The sequence below is a fragment of the Fringilla coelebs genome (genome assembly GCF_963513975.1).
Source record: "Fringilla coelebs genome assembly, chromosome: 23".
Lineage (NCBI taxonomy): Eukaryota > Metazoa > Chordata > Aves > Passeriformes > Fringillidae > Fringilla > Fringilla coelebs.
In genome coordinates this window covers 4,574,077-4,591,972 of record NC_140049.1, presented here as the reverse complement: position 1 = coordinate 4,591,972, position 17,896 = coordinate 4,574,077, and the positions used below count along the sequence as shown (strand labels likewise).

The window sequence follows — 17,896 nt, the reverse complement described above, 5'->3', positions numbered from 1 at the left end:
ATCCACAAACTGCAGCATCTCTAACAAGCCCCAGTGTTTTTAGTCAGTGCTGTGAAAAGTGTTCTTCGCTTTTACCTAGTTGTCTTCAGAAAAAAACAGCTTTGGAGCAGGTCTGGCTTTGATTTCCATCTTCAGCCTTGGATGTACTTCCAGGCTTCTCTTGATGAAGGTTGGCAAGGCACTGACAGTTTGAGCAAGGTGAAAACCTCACAGCACCTTCCACTATCTAGAGGGACTACAAGAAAAGTGGAGGACTCTTCTTCAGGACCTGGACAAGGGCAATGGCTTCCCACTGCCAGAGGGGAGGGGTAGATGGGATATTGGGAAGAAATTGTTCCCTGGGAGGGAGGGCAGGCCCTGGCACAGGGTGCCCAGAGAAGCTGGGGCTGCCCCTGGATCCCTGGAAGAGTCCAAGGCCAGGCTGGGCAGGGCTTGGAGCAGTCTGGGACAGTGGAAGGTGTCCCTGCCATGGCAGGGGGTGGAATGGATGAGCTTTAAACCCTTCCAACCCAAACCATTCCAGGATTTCCTGATTCCTGTTTGTAAAACACAACATACCAACAAGAGTGTGTTTACTAAGAGGATTTTATTTACACAACACAATGAGATCGCTCCATAAAAAGTTGACTACACCTGCCAAATTGTACAGTGCAACTTTGTAACACCTTTTAAATATTTACAGAACACTTTTTCAACTTGGAGGTTAAGGCAGAGTCAGGGCACAGTGATAAGAAACACTTAGTGCAGCTTTGTGCTAGGCATGATACAGAGATGAACTGGCAGCATAAGGTGTTCAGATCCATTGGAAATTCAGATTGGAATTACTTCTACAAATCCAGCAACTGCAGCTTAAAAAAAAAATAAGAGGTAAAAGATACTAAGAACCTCAAAATACAAAAAAATGTAAAAATGTTTGGCTACCATGAGAGATGTAACAGGCATACAAAATCCTTACTGTTAGCAGTGAAGTATGGATCCTGGGAAGGAGATACTGTAGGAGACACTTTTTTCCCCAATGTTGGTAAAAAAACTGGAACAGGATGCAGGCTTACAGTGTACCTGGGATACAGAACCTCCCACTGCAAAGGTGTGTCCAGTAGGACTGGATTCAGACATCCAACTTTTGTTGGAAGACAACAGGAATGAGGTACCCAACTGCTCCTTGTGCCTTTGAAAACTTCACCTTGGACTCCAGTGACACACCTGAGGGGTCCCACTTCAAACACAGCACTAAAAATGCACAATACACAGTACTAGAGAGTTGGTTTTTCACAGCAACTTATCACAACTTAAAATTGTTTAGCTTCTTCATCTTTGGTATTTATAAATAAAAATGCTGGTCCCTTTCAGTAAAGGGCTAAGAATGAAGCTATTATCTCAAAATCATTTGTTCCTAATCCACAGCAGCTTCAAAGGATTTTGATTTTTGTTTTTATTTTAAGGCAGTAACTAAGCTGTTAGGAATTGGAAAAAAAAAAATGGTCTTACATTAATTCCAATGGTTTATAAGGCAACATTTTCAAATGGCTAGAAGAAACTGCAGGATAAGGATGGGACAGTTTGAGAAGCTGGTATCAGTCCTTCGTGCAAAGTCAAGAGGGAGCAGAATGTGATGCAGGGACGAGTTGATGAAAGCCTGATCCTGTAAATCATCCCTTCCATTAGCCCTTATCCATCTGAGTGAGCCCTTCTGAGTACAGAGATCCTGGGAATTCTAATTAAGGCTGGTTTTTCATTTCAGCTTGGTAGGATCCAACTGCTGTCTGAACTGCTTATGGCAAGTCATAAACTCGTAGGACATGTACAAAAAGCACAGGGGTGGTGAGGGGAGGACCCTGATGAGTTCTGTACAGTACTGGCAGTCCCCCACCAGTCCTTCGGGATGGCACTCGAGTCAAGAGACATCTAGGTAAACATTCCCTAAAAGCACCTATATATAAAAAAAATGTTCCACTACAAATCCATTTTGTTTCATTTTCTAATCAAGAAAATCAGGACTAAACAGACCTGGAAGCCTTTTTTTTTTTTTTTCCTGTGAGACATCACTGGAGCTTTGTCTTGTCTGTACTCCACAGTTAGTGTTCAGCACCAAGAGAAGTTTGCAGGAATCCAAGACAATTTGAATTGAGACATGCTTTTAGAAAACTCACTGAATTGTATTTTTAATATCTGATTGTAAATTCCAAACTGGAACCATGCAGGCCCAAGGGTTAATGCCACCTGCCCCTGCTAGTGCAGAGTTAACTACAAATGGGCACAACGTGGAGTTTGTGGTTAGAAAAACACTATGGGAAAAGCTCAGCTGAGGCAGAATCCTCCCTCCCAAAATGCTGTCATGTTCTGAGAGAGGCTTAGGCAAGGAAAGGCACTTTGGGGCTCTCCTGGAGAGACCCTGATCAGAACTGAATGTACTTTTATAAACAGAGCAGGGAACAATCAAGGAGTGGACACGGTGGGTTGCAGTGCCCCAAAAGTGACCCCGTAAGCACCATCCCTGGAACACTCCAGTACAGATGGTACAGCCAGGGCAGCAAGAGCAGCTCTGTGAGGGAACACCAGGCAGGCTCCATCAGCAACACTCTGATCCTGTTCTGCTCAAAACCAACAGCAAAAAGGCCACAGAAGATGGGTTTTGGCCTTTAAACCACTGAAGATGCAGCAGAAACAGCAGCAGCCGGCCTGGGGAGCCTCAGAGCTGGCCCAGCTGTGCACAACTTGCCCACCAAAAATCAAGTTCCTGGAATTTCCCTCCCTCTGCTCTAATTCCAGACCCACTTATGTGACCAGCTGTAGTTTATCTGCATTGTTTATGGTTCCATCCTGACATACAGTAACCAAAAACTCGGCGCTCAGTGGAGGAAATGGCCCATTTCTCCTCTATTTAGGAAAGAAAAAGTGTTGCAAAAATTTTTAATTTAGAAAAAATATTAAATGGCTTGAGGGTCACTTAGTACCAAAAGTAAAGTGCACCAGAACTGGGGGCCACAGTGACAGAGCTGAGAAATGCTATTGAAGAGGCTTCCAAGGAGCATTATAAAAACAGCACTACAAAGTAAGGTTAAGGCAATCCGAGTTTTGTCCTACTAGACAGTTTCCTGGAGAGTTGTCTGTCTCAAGCTTCAATTATTGCTTTGTTTCCTCTGTCCTGGAGTCCTCAACTGCTGGGCAAACAGTGCTGGCAGAATTGGCAGAGTGAGTTTGTCACTTCATGCAGGACTGGATGCAGTCCTATAGAATCCCATGCTTTGCAATGCCAAAGGGAAAGCTTGTTCTCATCTCCCAATGGATTGGACAGTCTGGCAAAGAATATTAAAAAAACTCTTGCTCCTGAAACAGCAAAAGGTGCTGGCAGCAGAGATGATGCAAACACATGGAATTTTTCAATGGCGCAGGGAAAAAAAATCCTTAATAACAACCAGGTGTGTAACAAAACAGAGTCCTGAAGTCTTCTCCAAGAGTTGATAGCCCTCAAGTTTTCTTTAAAAAAAAAAAATGAACAAGTTCTTTTATGGGTATAAACCCAAAATACAGCAACAGAATTCCACGGCTCAGCAGTCCCAGGTAAAGCTGTGTTACTTCCCTCCTTTCATGTAGGATGGAATTGCTCCTCGGGCTGTCAGGCCCTCAAAACGCTTGTAGGTGTAATTGATGAAAACCCAGTCTTTGTTCTTGTAGTCTGTCTCTGGGTGGTTGCTTGTTGCCACTAGGAAGACATAGAAAAAAAATAGAATTAATTATCCTTTGGAGCTGCAGAGTTTATTTTCATACAAAACACTGGATGAATGTTTCTAAAGGAAAAAAAATATCCTAAACACAGGATGAAGCTTCGTGCTTCAACCCCAGGAAAGAACTTCTGGGACACAGGACATGGCACAAGCATTGTAAGCTAGAAGAGGGCAGATTCAGACCACACAGAAAGAAGAAATTTTTTACAATGTGAGCTGTGAAACACTGGCACAGGTTGCCCAGAGAGGTGGTGGATGCCCCAATCCCTGGAAGTGTCCAAGGCCAGGTTGGACAGGCTTGGAGCAACCTGGGATAGTGAAGGTGTCCCTGCCCATGGGGTGGAGTGGGATGAACCTTGAGGTCCCTTCCAACCCAAACCAGTCTGGGATTCTGTTTTTAAACTCACTGAGCAAATGTGTGGCTATGCTGTGATGCTTCAGAGATTCACAGCAAAACATCCCCTTGAGTTCCACTCTTCCCCACCCCAACTCCCAGTGCCAGCAGGAATCAGCACCGAGGGGAACTTGCAGCACATTGGGCTCTCAGGCCCTGCTGAGATTTGAACTTTCTGGAAGCTCTGCTGCCTCTGAGAGCTGCCCTTTCTCAGGCAACTCCCACATCATTTACAAGCCTGCATCTCCTGGAACCCAAATTCCAGCTGGCACCCCCTGCACCACAAGGCTTCCAAGCTATTTGGTCATGATAAAAAACAAAATCAGCATCTAGTAAGATCTGACTAACAGGAAGGATTATTCTACAGGAGAAGAAGGCAGCTTACACAGAGAAACAATCATTTACCTGTTGGTTTAAGGATATCAGATTCTGGAAATTCATCAAAGTTTGAGGTATCATCAATGCTTTTAATTTCTATTGAAATCGCAGCAGGTCTCTCTCTGCCAAGAAGAGCAGATGAAGCATTGAGATTTCAAAGGCAGACAAAGCAGAGTTCAGCCACCTCTCATTTCTTAACAGAATCACAACTGAAGGTACCTAAACTTTAGCAAGCTTCAGGTAGAGAACAAAATGCTCTCAGCCACAGCTGGATATGATAAATGCCAGTCAGCTGCTCCCTGCTGCAGACCAGGGCTGGCCTGAGCAGTCCCTAGAGAAGAGCAGTTGCTTTTCTGCAAATCATCTTACCTGATGTGCTCCCAATCAACCCCTTCAAAGAATGGGTTACTCTTTATTTCCTCCACACCAGATGCACCAATTCTGTGCTCCCATTCACAGCAAAATCTGGGATGGAAGGAAGAATGAAAATGAAGGGAGAATGAAAACGAAAGCATTCCATCCAGAAATGGAACAGCTTTCTGAACTGATACTGCTGCAGTTTCTTAACATATAAATGGAGCAGACTAAGAACTTCCACAGCAAAATCAACACACAGAGTTATGTATAGGAATGTCATGTCCAATGCCACAGTTAAGATGTGCTATTCCTTCACAACAGGATAACATGACCCTTCTATTTCAGGACCAGAGTATAGCAGGAGAACATACAGAGCCTAAAAAAACAGACATTTATATTTCTGTCCTGAGAATAGATACTGAAGTACAAATGAGTCAGCAAGCACTGGGATACATTTGTATGCTCCAGTGCATACAAAGGCAAAATCACTGCTGCTGCAAGAAATCAGTTCTGTCAAAAGGATTGAACTTGTGTCCTTCCATGAGAAGCCTGCAGGCAAAATAAGGAGCAGAAACATTTTGCCAGAGTAGCAGCACTTCCATGGGAACTCCTTTTTAGCACTGTTTAGTCAGGGAACCACTAAATGGCCTGAGAGACAAAAGTATTTGACAAGGGAGTTCAGCATTTGATGCATGTGTGTAAGAGCTCATAGCATCAGGGTTTTCCATGTGAAACAAGCCATGAAAGGCACAGAATACAGAGACAAGACAAGAAAATTAGTGCTGTATTAACTGGCAAACCATGGGGCTGGCACCTTAAAATAAGATCCTTTGCTTTATCAGAGATTGGAACCTCTGGAGGAAATGTCAGGGTCTCCTTCCAGTTCATCACTTTCTTATATGTTTCTTGAGGAGTCTCAGAACAGAATGGTGGATAACCTGAAAAGAAAGAAAAATATCATCCTGGATCAAGCAAAATTCATTGCTGAAGCCAAAACACAGCACAGAGACCAGACAAGGAGCGGATGCTCTGAAAACTTGACCCCAAGCACAGATATAGGCTGCCCAGAGAAGCTGTGGCTGCCCCAGCCCTGGAAGTGTCCAAGGCCAGGCTGGATGGGGCTTGGAGCCACCTGGGATAGTGAAGGTGTCCCTGCTCATGGCAGGGGGTGGCACTGGATGAGCTCTAAGGCCCCTTCCAACCAAACCAGTCTGGGATTCTATGAATACAGCTGCTGTCCTGCTCCACCATCCCCACCTACAGCCTGCCCTGCCTGGTCCTTACCAATCAACATCTCGTACATGATGACCCCCAGGGACCACCAGTCACACAGCTTGTTGTATCCAGTCTGCATGAAAACCTCAGGAGCAATGTAATCTGGAGTTCCCACCGTGGAAAAAGCCTGGAACAAACAACATCAGTTATGCATCTGTAGGGAAAACTGCCTGACATGGACATGGGAACTTATACAACAGTGGTTATTTTGAGAAGACACCAGATTGTCTCTGAGATCCTTTAGCAAAGGTGTTTAAAGCCTTTCTTCCAAGATATGTAGAGGCAAAAATAGCATCTTCACATGGAAGAGTCTTAAAATAGCACCAGGAAAACAGGAAAGGTATCACTGTCCTGGAATGGGTCACCTTGGAATGGGTCAGCAGCCCTTTGTGAGGTTGGAAGTGGCAAGAACTGATAGTTTTGGCTGGGAGACTTCAGATATCCATGTAAATAATTTTGGCAGTGCTATCTCCAGCACATATGTCACCAGCTGTTCAGCAGATGGATGAAGGACAAGCTAGAGTCATTCCTTTTCTTTTAAAAAAAAAGCCTGAATCTTTTCCTTTCAGGATTGTGCAGAACCCAGATGCATTAAAAACTTCCATGTAAATCCATGTTCCACATGGCTGCAACACCTCAGCAGGAACATCTCCAAGCAGCATCTACTCACCAACTGCCGGCGATTCCTCTTCCAAGTCTCTGCTTTCCTCTTGGAATTCATGTTCTGGAAAGCTGAAGGAGATTCAAATAGCTGTGACTGAATCCTACTGGACACCCAATATATTTTTACCCCCAAAATATCTTTACCACTACACTAAAGATCTCATTTAAGATGTGTGTCAATACCTCAAACCTAAACCTCTCAGCAACTTCCAAACCTCTGAAATATGGGCATCTAACTGAGCCTTTCATTAGCAAACCATGCTCTCAGGGTTGATGTAACTCCATGATCCAAGTTCTTCCCCTCCAGAATAATCCTGGATACTCAGAGACTCTGCTGGTTTATTCATTTCAGTAACACTTGAGATCCAGCCAGCAGCTACCAACTCACTGAGTTCTCATTTTATTACACATGCAAAAGGCTACAGCAGAGTCTGTTGCAGAGACAAACTTCTGGAAATGAAAATGGGTTTAAAGTAACTGAAATGATTTTACAGAAAATGAAAATCCACCTCAAGATGTAAAGTTGATTATTAAGACTCCCCACTGCAGCCATGGCCTCACACTGAAATGAGTTTTGTCAGGATCCAAGAACACCCACCAGACACCCTTTGGAGCCAAAGAACTTACTGAAGTCACTGGGAAGACTGTGATTCAAGTTCCTGTAAAATTCTGTCCTGTGGGCTTTCTTCAGTCCAGTACACAGACCAAAATCTGAGAGTTTCACATGGCCCTAGAAATAAACAAAACAAAAAAAAAAAACAATATAAGGCATTATCATAGTAAATCACAGCATCAGCAAGGTTGGAAGAGAACCCAACACCACCCTCAACACTTCTACATGATGTCCCCAAGTGCCACATCCAGATGCCTCTTGAACACTTCCAGAGACTGTGACTCCATCACCTCCCTGGGCAATTTATTTCAATGTCTGACCACTCCTGCAGTGAAAAAAACAAAAATCTAATATCTACTCTGAACCTCCCCAGCACCACTTAAGGCCAGTTCCTCTCGTTCTTTCACTTGAGACATGGCAGAAGAGCCTGACCCCCACCTGGCTGCACCTTCCTGTCAGGGAGAGCAAGAAAGTCCCCCCTCAGCCTCCTTTTCTCCAGGATGAGCCCCCTCAGGTCTCTCAGCCCCTCCTGGTGCTCCAGACTCTTCCCCAGCTCCATTCCCTTCTCTGGACAGCTCCAGCCCCTCAATGTCCTTTGCCTTCCTCCTTTAAACCCAACACTGGATGGGTCCAGGGAATGAAGCCATCAACACTTCCATTGCTACTCCACAGAGTGACAATTTCCTTCAGGAAACCTCTGCTCTGCAAGTTCCCAACCACTTCAGGGCAAAAGGAAACTTCTCCAGAGGGAGCTGCAGTCCCTGGGTTGTGTCTTGGCCCCAGGACATAAAAATCATCCTCAATTCAGTGATTGAATCTGTCCTGGTGCATAACATGACCACACTGACTACAAGCAATTTTTTAGAGGTGTATCTATAAAATTTACCTCCTTTTCAAAGTCTTAAATGTAGTCATGAACATTCTGAATTGGACACACTGCTTGGAGAAGCTGTGGCTGCCCCAGCCCTGAAGTGTCCAAAGCCAGGCTGGATGGGGCTTGGAGCAACCTGGGACAGCAGGAAGTGTCCCTGCTCATGGCAGGGAGTGGAACAGGATGAGTTTCCAGGCCCCTTCCAACCCAAACCATTCTAGAAGTAATAATTCCAACAGTGCATTACACAGTAATGGGAAAATCATTATTTACTGCTGGCAAACTCTTTCCAAGAAATCCTGATTTCAGGCAAACAGGAGGACACTGAAACAAGTGGGATTTCTGCAAAGTGCCTGCAATAACCTGGGCAGCCCTCAGGGGTAACACCTGATCCTGAGGAAGGTTCTCCACTCTCAGCCTGGCCACTGGAACAGCCACATCCTTCACATTTGGTACGACCAGAGCTGGCAAGTGGGGGTGTAACAGATGTGAGAGGAAAGGGAAACAGCTTTGCCTAAGAGGGAACTGAAACCACGTGCTTTAAACTGCATCTGAAATAGCCAAAAATAGTTTAAACAGCTGTCAGAAGAGCTCAAGGTCTGAGTGGAGCTGGGGTCTCTCCTGGCTTTTGGGGATTTTCCCTGGCAATTTGGCAGATATGCCCCTCAAAAGCTGGAAGGAACAGGGCTAAATAAAGAAGCACCATCTTCTTCCACAACTGTCAACAACCCTTCAGGTCAATATGAGCAATCCCAAGGCCTCTTTGCTCGTGGCCAGCCCATACCTTGCTGTCCAGGAGGAGGTTGTCTGGTTTTATGTCACGATGGATGAATCCCAGCTGGTGGATGGAGTCAATGGCCAGCACGGTCTCAGCGATGTAGAACTGTGTCTCTTCCTCTGTCAGAGTGTCCTTCTTCATCAACAGTGTCATCATGTCACCTGGAAACCCCCCAGAGGTGAACACACAGGCTCCACTCTCACTGAGTTTGAAGACATTTATAGAAAAAAAGCTATTTCTGCTTCATTCAGCTAAAAACAGCAAGTTGGAGGTTGCCAAACCTGGATGTGCTCTGGCTCTACAGACAAGCAGGGCATAGCTAGGGTAGGAACTAGAAGAATATTAAAGCCAAGTTTAAATAGAAGAATATTTAAGCCAAGTTTAAATACCTGCAGCTTGAAGACCCAAACAGGAAACCTCAAGCCTGCCCAAACACCTCGCTACCCTAAAAAGCAGAAATGTTGTTCCCTTCCAGATGTACACTACAAACACCACGTGCACTCTAGTGAAGAAACTAGCAATCCCCAAACTAAAGGAGAGCAGCCCTTGCATTCCAGAGTTACCTCCAGGCAGGAACTCCATGATCAGGTAGAGGTTTAGCTTGTCCTGGAAACTATAGAACATCTTCACAACCCACAAGCTGTCTGCCTCCACCAGGATGTCCCGTTCTGCACGGATGTGGCCAACCTGGACACACACAGTGCATTGGAGAAGTTTTATTAAATTCATATATTTCAGAGGCAATTCAATTATTATTCTGAACAGCATCAAATATTGAGAAGACAAAATTTTGTCAAATTTCTGCACAAGGGCAGAAACACTATCAGAATATTCAACATATGGTTGATTATATACATATATTTTACACCTATATATAATATATATAGTAAACCTGTACATTATATAAATCCTATAAACAAAAATCTCAATTCTTTACAAATTTACCTAATCATTAGATCTCTTTTTAAAAACACAAGTTTCATCCCAGTGCTGAACATGTGACTGTCCCAGATCATAATATATCCAGAAGTACTAGCAAAGGAAAGCCTTAAATATGTTAAATGCTGCTGCTTTATGTCTCTGAGTTTGAATTCCAAGAGTTATATCTCTGATATTTATATCTGATCCCAAGTCAGAAATGCAGCAAAACACCAGCCTTGAAGTCTGCACTGAATCATTTGCACAGGACTTTGTGTTGGAAGAGCACTCTAGAAAAGAAGTGCTTGTGAATTCAGAGATTTTTCTTATTTCCTCTATAAGAAAAGACAAAAAACCCCAGAATTTTTAGCTCCTGAAGCACAGAAGCCCATTCCTCCTCTGCACACACCACAGAGTGATCCATGGTACAGTTCCTGCTCAGGCTGTTCCTCACCTGCTCCTTCTCAAGCATATCAGCTTTGCGCAGGATCTTCATGGCGTAAACGTGCCCCGTGTCCTTCTTCTGCACCAGGCGCACCTGGGGGCACACAAAGATTGATCAAACCCAGCACTGCTCTTGAAAAGCTGGGTATCAAGCCCTTGGCTTCCATTTCATGAAATCATCTCAGATTGTAAAACACAAGAAGCATCACACAGTGCACAGGAATGGCAGAAAGTCCTGTTAATGCTATGAGCTGCATTTTATTTTTATGAGCTGCATATTATTTTAACAGAGGACCAGGAGTGATTCACACCTGTAGGAAATAAAGATTTGTAGAGAATTCTTAAAAGTTTAATAGAAAGTTCACATAGTATACATTTGTATGAAAACTTCAGGGTAAGAAATATTAACTTAGAAATATTATGGAATGGAATAAACATTGTTGAGAGAAAAACAGAATTAGAAACAAGTTTTAAAATAAATACATGGTAATTCTTTATATATATACATATACACACACACACATATATATATATAAAATACCCACCAAGAGTAATTTTCAATAACTAGCTTTAAAGTATTTACAACATAAGGTAGCAAAAACTGATGGACCAAGAAACACTTATAATATATTGTAATTAAGAAATAGTTAACTTCTGATTGTGATGGTGTAAATTATAACATCTGTATTGTTTCACCCTTCACATGAGACTAAAAATATGATAAAAGTTTTTAGAACATCTCTCAATTACCCCATCTCTAAATCAGAAAAAAGCAGGTGGTCCAAAGCCCCTTCTTTCAAGGTCACCAGAAGAGACTTTGCAAGGGCTCTCCACCTCTCCCTAAGCCCAGCCCAAGAAGTTCACCTTTAAAACCCGCTGCAAACCTGTATTTAGCTGTCCATCAGATCATTTTCAACATCATTCTGTTTCCTTGAAAGCACAGGATGCCTTGAACCAGCATTTATTAGATAAAAAACCAGCTGCACCTGACTGTTCAGCTAAAGTCAATCTGTGGTTGTTCCTTTTGCTTATATAAACTGAGCAAGTCTTTAACAAACACCAGAGCCATTCAGAAAACACATGTAGCCATTTTTTTCTGGACTCACCTCTCCAAATGCTCCTCTGCCTATTACTTTGAGAGACTCAAAGTCCTCCAGTCCAAGCCTGGTTCTCTTCAGGCGAAGGAATTCCGTCTCCTTCTGTGCATGTGCCGACCTCCTGATTCTTTTCTAGAGTTTAAGAGACCCCAGTGAGAGCTCTGCAGGTGGCTTCCACAGGGACCACAGCAATTCCAAGGGAAGATCCCAGATCTCCATTTAGAAAAAGAAAATTTCTTGTATTTAACCATTAAGATAGTTTCTCCATATTCATTACCTCTTCGTCTTTTAGGCCTTCTTCTTCCATCATTTGTTCTAGTTTCTTTTGTCTAGAGCAGAGAAAAATTAGAAAAATAAAGGCTGAATCATTAACCTTGCTTTTTAAATTAAATTATAAAAAAAACCCAGGTTGAATCATTAACTTTGTTTCTTAACAAGATGCACATATCCACAGCCTCTGGTCTGTGCCAGCAAGTTATGAGGGTAAAGATGTACAAGAGACTCAGACAGGAAATTAATTTTGAAGAATCTACTATGCAGTTTAATAATTCCAACCTTGTCCTCTCTGGTTTTAATAAACTAAACCTGCCTTGAGTTCCACAAGTTATTCAAGGGTACAATTTTGCTGTACACAAATACAAATTGAGACATCTGGGTTCTGTTCTTATCTCTCTCTGACAGCTGGGCAAGTCATTTCAGGCCAGAGCCATCAGAAGCATTTAAACAACAAAATTTCACTTATTCCAGGGAGAATTGGTATTCAAACACGTTTAAAATTTCTCTGCATCTCAAATTATTCACATGCAAGATGAGAAAAGTTATTTTAGATTTCTTAATCCCTGAAATACTCAAAATATTTGGGAAGAGGAAACTTGTCTGTACATGTTCTCCCCCTTGAAGAATCAGAAATATTTACAGTCTTAGTACAAAGGGATTATTTGGGAGAAAAGAAAGGAGGAAGGAAGACTTTAGAAGGGGAATGACTTTAGGGGACATTTGTAAAGATTATCCCCTGGAACTTTTTCCCAGTGCCAGTTGTTATTAACAGCTGGCTGAACAGGGCCTGGTGGTTTGGGACATTACAAATGTACTAAAAAATTCCTTCTCTTTCTGCAAGTCATTCTTTGCAAGATCCTCTTCCTGTCTCCTGGGGCTCTCTGCAGCTGCTGAGATGTGATAATATTTGGGGTTATCACTTCAGGATCAGACACAATGAAAATGCCCCTGCTCAAGTACCAGTGAGCCCTGCCCAGTGACCCCAACCCACGCTCAAACCAGCAACTCCAGTAGCAAAGTCTGAATTACACAGAATTAAACAGCTCAGCAGGACTGAGTGATGACAAAGCCATGCTGAAATTCCCCCAAATATCCCTAACAGGGTCAATCTGTACTTCAGGGTACAGTGTCAACACCATTTAAACTCCAAATTACACACCCACAGACATGTGTTGTTACAAAAAACATGTAACTCATAAAGTCCAGTCTGTTTGTTCAGACAAGGTCTTGATCCTAAACAGAAAAAAAAATTGAGATTTTGGGAATACACAACAGTGCTCATAATAAGTAAATAAATTTAAAAGGCAAGAGCTTGTGAGGAGAAAGAAACTAATTAAATCAGTAATATTTTCAGCCTGAATTGGACCTCAGTCTCTCTTTACTCATCACAAACTTTGAAGCAAATATCTTTGCACATTATATTTATTTCTAAATTGCCTCCTCGTTTCTGCAGCTCTTGCAGTGAGCAGGCATCGGGGAGCTCGTTAAGCAGCAAAGCCAAACCAACACTAAACCATTTCCCAAATTCTAGTTATGGACTCCATGGCAAGCTGGGAGAACAGCAGAAGTGCTGCTGGAATTGAGGATGTTCAGCAAATTAGAGGGTTCCAGCCCAAGTTACGTCACACAGCTCAGTGCAGTGCATTGCTGGATTGGAATTCAGGTCCAGGTTGAGGTCAGTCCCAGCACTGACTCCTGACAGCAGCCCCTCCTTGCTCCCTGCATTGTCCTCCTGCACATCCTGCACGTGGCTCGGGACAATCCCAGCACAAACCCAGAGAATGGACTGGGAGCAGCCCTGGCATGAGGATTTGGGGGTGCTGGTGAGGCAGAGCTGGACATGCCCCACTGCAGACCCCACTGAGCCCTGAGCTGATCCCCCAGGGTGGGCAGCAGGGAAGGGGGGGATTCTGCCCTGCTCAGGTGAGACCCCACCTGCAGAGCTGCCCCAGCACACGAAGGAGGTGGAGCTGCTGAGAGAGTCCAGAGGAGGCCACAGAGATGCTCCAAGGGTTTTAGCCAGGCTGGGAGAGCTGGGAATGCCCAGCCTGGAGAGGAGAAGGCTCCAGGGAGACCTCAGAGCACCTTCCAGGGCCTAAAGGGGATCCAGGAGAGCTGGAGAGGGGCTTGGGACAAGGCCCTGGAAGGACAGAACAAGAGGGAATGGCTTCCCATTGCCAGAGGGCAGAGTTAGGTGGGATAGTGGGAAGGAATTGTTCCCTGTGAGAGTGCTGAGGCCCTGGCACAGGGTGCCCAGAGAAGCTGTGGCTGCCTCTGGATCCCTGGAAGTGTCCAAGGCCAGGCTGGATGGGGCTTGGAGCAACCTGGGCTAGTGGAAGGTGTCCCTGCCATGGCAGGGGGTGAAATGAGATGAGCTTTAAGGTCCCTTCCAACACAAACCAGAAGATTTTATTATTTTTGCTTTGAAAACAAATTTCATTCACTATAACTTTTGGCTGTGATCCAGCATGGAAGGGAAACAAGAAGGATTTTTACCTCATCTCTCGCTCCTCGTGCTGAGCTATGAGGTTGCTGTAGAAGTTTTCCAGCGTCACCTTTGTCATTGTGACTCTCTCCTTGGTGTGGTTACTCATGGATGAGCATGGTGTAGGGCCTGTCATGGCCATGGCTGGAAAGGAGAAGGGGGGAACATCAAACATTATAAATGACAAATAATCTTCAAACAAGGATACATACCCATTAAGTGATGCTTAATCACAGAGTTCAGATTTTAACAACAAATATCACCAGTCTAAGCTAAGCAGGGAAAAGTCTTACAAAATAAAAGGTGCAAGTCAAACTTCCTGTTTTGAACATTTTTTGATCTGAAATTAGAGGGAAGGAAACTTAAGAAACTTTGTGCCTCAAAAACCACAACTTCAGCCAGCACTGCAAATGTTTATTGCTGCCACCACATTCTATCTTTAATGAATACTCAAAATTCAGGAATATCACACTGAAACATCTAATCCAGAAGTTACTCTTCCCATAACCCTTGCAGAAATAATTCCACCAGTTGCTTACTGGCTCTTCAGCTGTGAAAGTTATCTAAATCCTGAAAGTTATCCCAATAAGAGAGCAACTAAGGAATGAGCAAAAAGGGCATTTAGTTGCCCTTAAGCACTTTTACTAGATGTTTTCTCACAGAAATTTGGCCAAATCCAGAGGATCACTGCCTTTGAGCAAGTTGTAGTCTAAAAAATAGCCAAAAACCCAAACCTAGTGTAAGCATCTGACAGTTATTTCTAAGAAAGATGTATGTATTTTAATATCCTTTCTGTTTCTGAGAATACAGCATATAAACACTGGAGTGTGGCACCCCCAACCAGTAGCAGCTTCAGTGTATTTGACATCCCAGCTCTATTTCCTGATATGCATTAAAAATCCCCAAAGAATTCAAATGTACAACTACACCTTACCCTGCTTCTCCTGCACACCATGTATCCTGCAGTAAGGTAACAGAGTTTCGCAACTATTACTAGAAATTGCAGACAAAATAGGTGAGACACTTCCCATTTTTATAACCCTGGGTGCTGCCAACACGCTCAAATGACTCTTTCTGTTCACTTTTTGCAGATCTTTACAAGGCAGGGCCCTGCAAAACACCTCCTTCTTAGACAGCAGTTACAGGTGTGCTGTCTTCACATGTTCCCCATGGGACAGGAGCTAGCGACCATCTCCAACTGGGTGACTTTTGAGATGGAATTGTGTCTTTATGTGAGGTGGAATCATGGCTTCATGCAAGAGCAGCTCAGAGGGGCAGACAAAAGTGGAAGGGGTCACACTCTGCGAGTACCCCTGGATATGGGGTTACATCCCCAGAGGTGAGTGCTCACACACCCAGAAATGGGGGCTGCACCCCCGAGATGGTGGGGCTGCACCCCCGGAGATGAGGTTTGACACTCTGTGGTTGTAAGTGGGAGGTGTAAAAGCCATGGGCGGTTTTCATTTCCTAGAGAACAAACCAGGAAAATTATCTGACAGAAAGGGGTGCAGGGAAATAAAAAGGGAAGGGGAAGAAAAGAGAAAGTATCGCTGCCAAACCACCTGTTGGTGCTCGGGGCCCCTTCCAGGGGATGGGCGCTCAGAGCCCACCGACCACGCCGGGGGCGGCGGGACGGAGCGGGGCTGGACACCCCCGCACCGGGGCTCAGCCGGGGAGGTGACACCGGCGTGGCACTGCGGTGGCGGCCCCGGGAGCGGACAAAGGGGGCCCGAGCCACCAACACAGCAGGAGCAGGGGACCCCCGCCGGCCCCGGGCCCGCAGCGCGGCCGCCCCGCCGGAGGAGCGCCCGCCGCCGGACCGACCCCGGCCCGCAGCGCGGCCGCCCCCAGCCCCACTGAGCGCTCCGGGGGCTCCCGGCCCGCTCCGCTGCCCCGGAGCGGCAAAGGGCCCGCAGGGAGGGAGGGAGGGAGAGGGAAAGAGGAGGGCGGGGAGAGGATGCGGAGCGCCCGTAGGAACAAGGCGGGAGCGGCTTACCCGGAGCCCCCGGGAGGGGCGGCAGCAGCTGCAGGCGAGGCGGGGTCCCGGCGAGGCGGCTGCGGAGCGGCGGGTGGGGGGCTCGGGACCGGGGCCGCCGGAGCCCCCGCGCCGCTACCGCCGCCCCCCGCACCGACAGCGACCCGGCCGGGACGGGCGGCCCAGGGACCGCTACGGCAGCGCAGGCGCCCCGCGACCGGCCCGCCCCGCCCGGGCGGAGCCCCGCGCCCGCCCGCCCCCGCCGGCAGCGCCTGCGCCCGGCCCGCGCCCGCCCCGCGCCCGGGGTTCGAGCGGAACGGGGCTGCTGCAGGGAGGGCTGGTGCGGACCCCGATCAGCCCCTGCTCTCCCCTGGTCCGGGTAGAGGCGCCGGCCTGCCTGCGGTGTCGCAGCATATGTCGCATTGAGATGGCCACGGTACACAAAGTATCGCCGTACAATTTCAGAAGTCTTCAAGCATTCACCCGTGCAGAGTCACACCATACTACACCACAGCAGAATGGCTCAAGCGTCTGCCCGTACAGAGTGACATCAGGTCACTTCAGGAGGCTGCAAGAGTCTGCCCTTTCTTGTTCTTCAGGACAACCTTTTACACCCTTATCGTACATGCACTGCACCTGGGTGCCCCATAGATCCTGAAATCCTGCCTCATGGATCCCATGTGCCCCTAGATCCCTTGTGCCCCATAGATCCTGTCTGCCCCATAGATTCCTTCTCTTGTGTGGTTGCTCAGCACACCTGGGCACTTCATGGCTCATTACCTTCAGTTCTGGTCACCTGCCCTGCACAGCTGTAACTGTTGGGGATGAGGCTCAGCCACAGCCCCTCTCCCAGTTACCACAAACTGTGTATCTACACTGCTGTGCTTCTAGAATGCTCCTGGATGCTCCTCCCGGCATGGGAAGCCCAGTCCTGCCTTTCCAACTTCCCTCCTTCCCACAATGGTGATCTGCAGCCTCCCAGCACACAGCCTGGGCTCACCGTGGAGGGGAGGTTGGTTTTTCCCATCCCCTTAGAGGTGATACACATCACCCAATGGCCACAGGAGCAAGGTGTGCCCGGGGACAGAGGCCACCAAGCCACCAACAGTCACCTCTGCCTCTCAGGGATCAAGGAATCAATCTCTCAGGCCCTGAGGAAACTGCATCTACAAGGATAGAGAGGCTGATCCACAGTGTGCTGGGCAGGACAGGATGATTTCCCAGCGGTTTGAGCTGTCACAGTCAGGTCCCCAGGGCTCCATCCTCTGACTCTGATGAGGAAGAGCTCCCACATCCCAGCTCAGCAAACTCTTTGTACAGCTTGGGCTGCACAACCCATTTTCATCTTGCTCCTCCCAGCTCATCTGAAATACCTGAAAACAGCTTCAATAATGGTTTGGCTGGCCTTGGGAACCTAACAGGGAGCTGTGAGAAATGACATAACAAATACTCATCCCAAATGTGTGGAGACATGGGGAAAATGTTGTTGTGCTTCATTTTATTTACATTTCCACCAAAAAAAATACTAAAAACCAGGTGCAATTCAGAGGGTGAAAAGGGTTTTTATTATTGACATTTTAATCACTGAGAACTGCATTCAGCAACAGAGGAAGTCTTTCAGGATTTAAAACAGTGTCCCTACACAAT

General features: G+C 46.0%; 1 protein-coding gene across 1 annotated transcript; it reads right to left on the bottom strand.

Annotated features, from left to right (window-relative positions):
- Positions 1 to 574: 574 nt before the first annotated feature.
- Positions 575 to 16,429, bottom strand: STK38 (serine/threonine kinase 38). Its single transcript, XM_084220643.1, has 14 exons — positions 16,271 to 16,429; positions 14,286 to 14,418; positions 11,791 to 11,842; positions 11,523 to 11,645; positions 10,427 to 10,510; positions 9,618 to 9,741; positions 9,061 to 9,215; positions 7,420 to 7,522; positions 6,800 to 6,861; positions 6,139 to 6,256; positions 5,669 to 5,792; positions 4,867 to 4,962; positions 4,525 to 4,619; positions 575 to 3,703 (listed from the first exon to the last, which is right to left on the bottom strand). The coding sequence occupies exons 2-14, from the start codon at positions 14,414 to 14,416 to the stop codon at positions 3,573 to 3,575; spliced, it is 1,398 nt and encodes a 465-aa protein (XP_084076769.1). The 5' UTR covers positions 14,417 to 14,418; positions 16,271 to 16,429; the 3' UTR covers positions 575 to 3,572.
- Between the last annotated feature and the right edge of the window lie 1,467 nt (positions 16,430 to 17,896).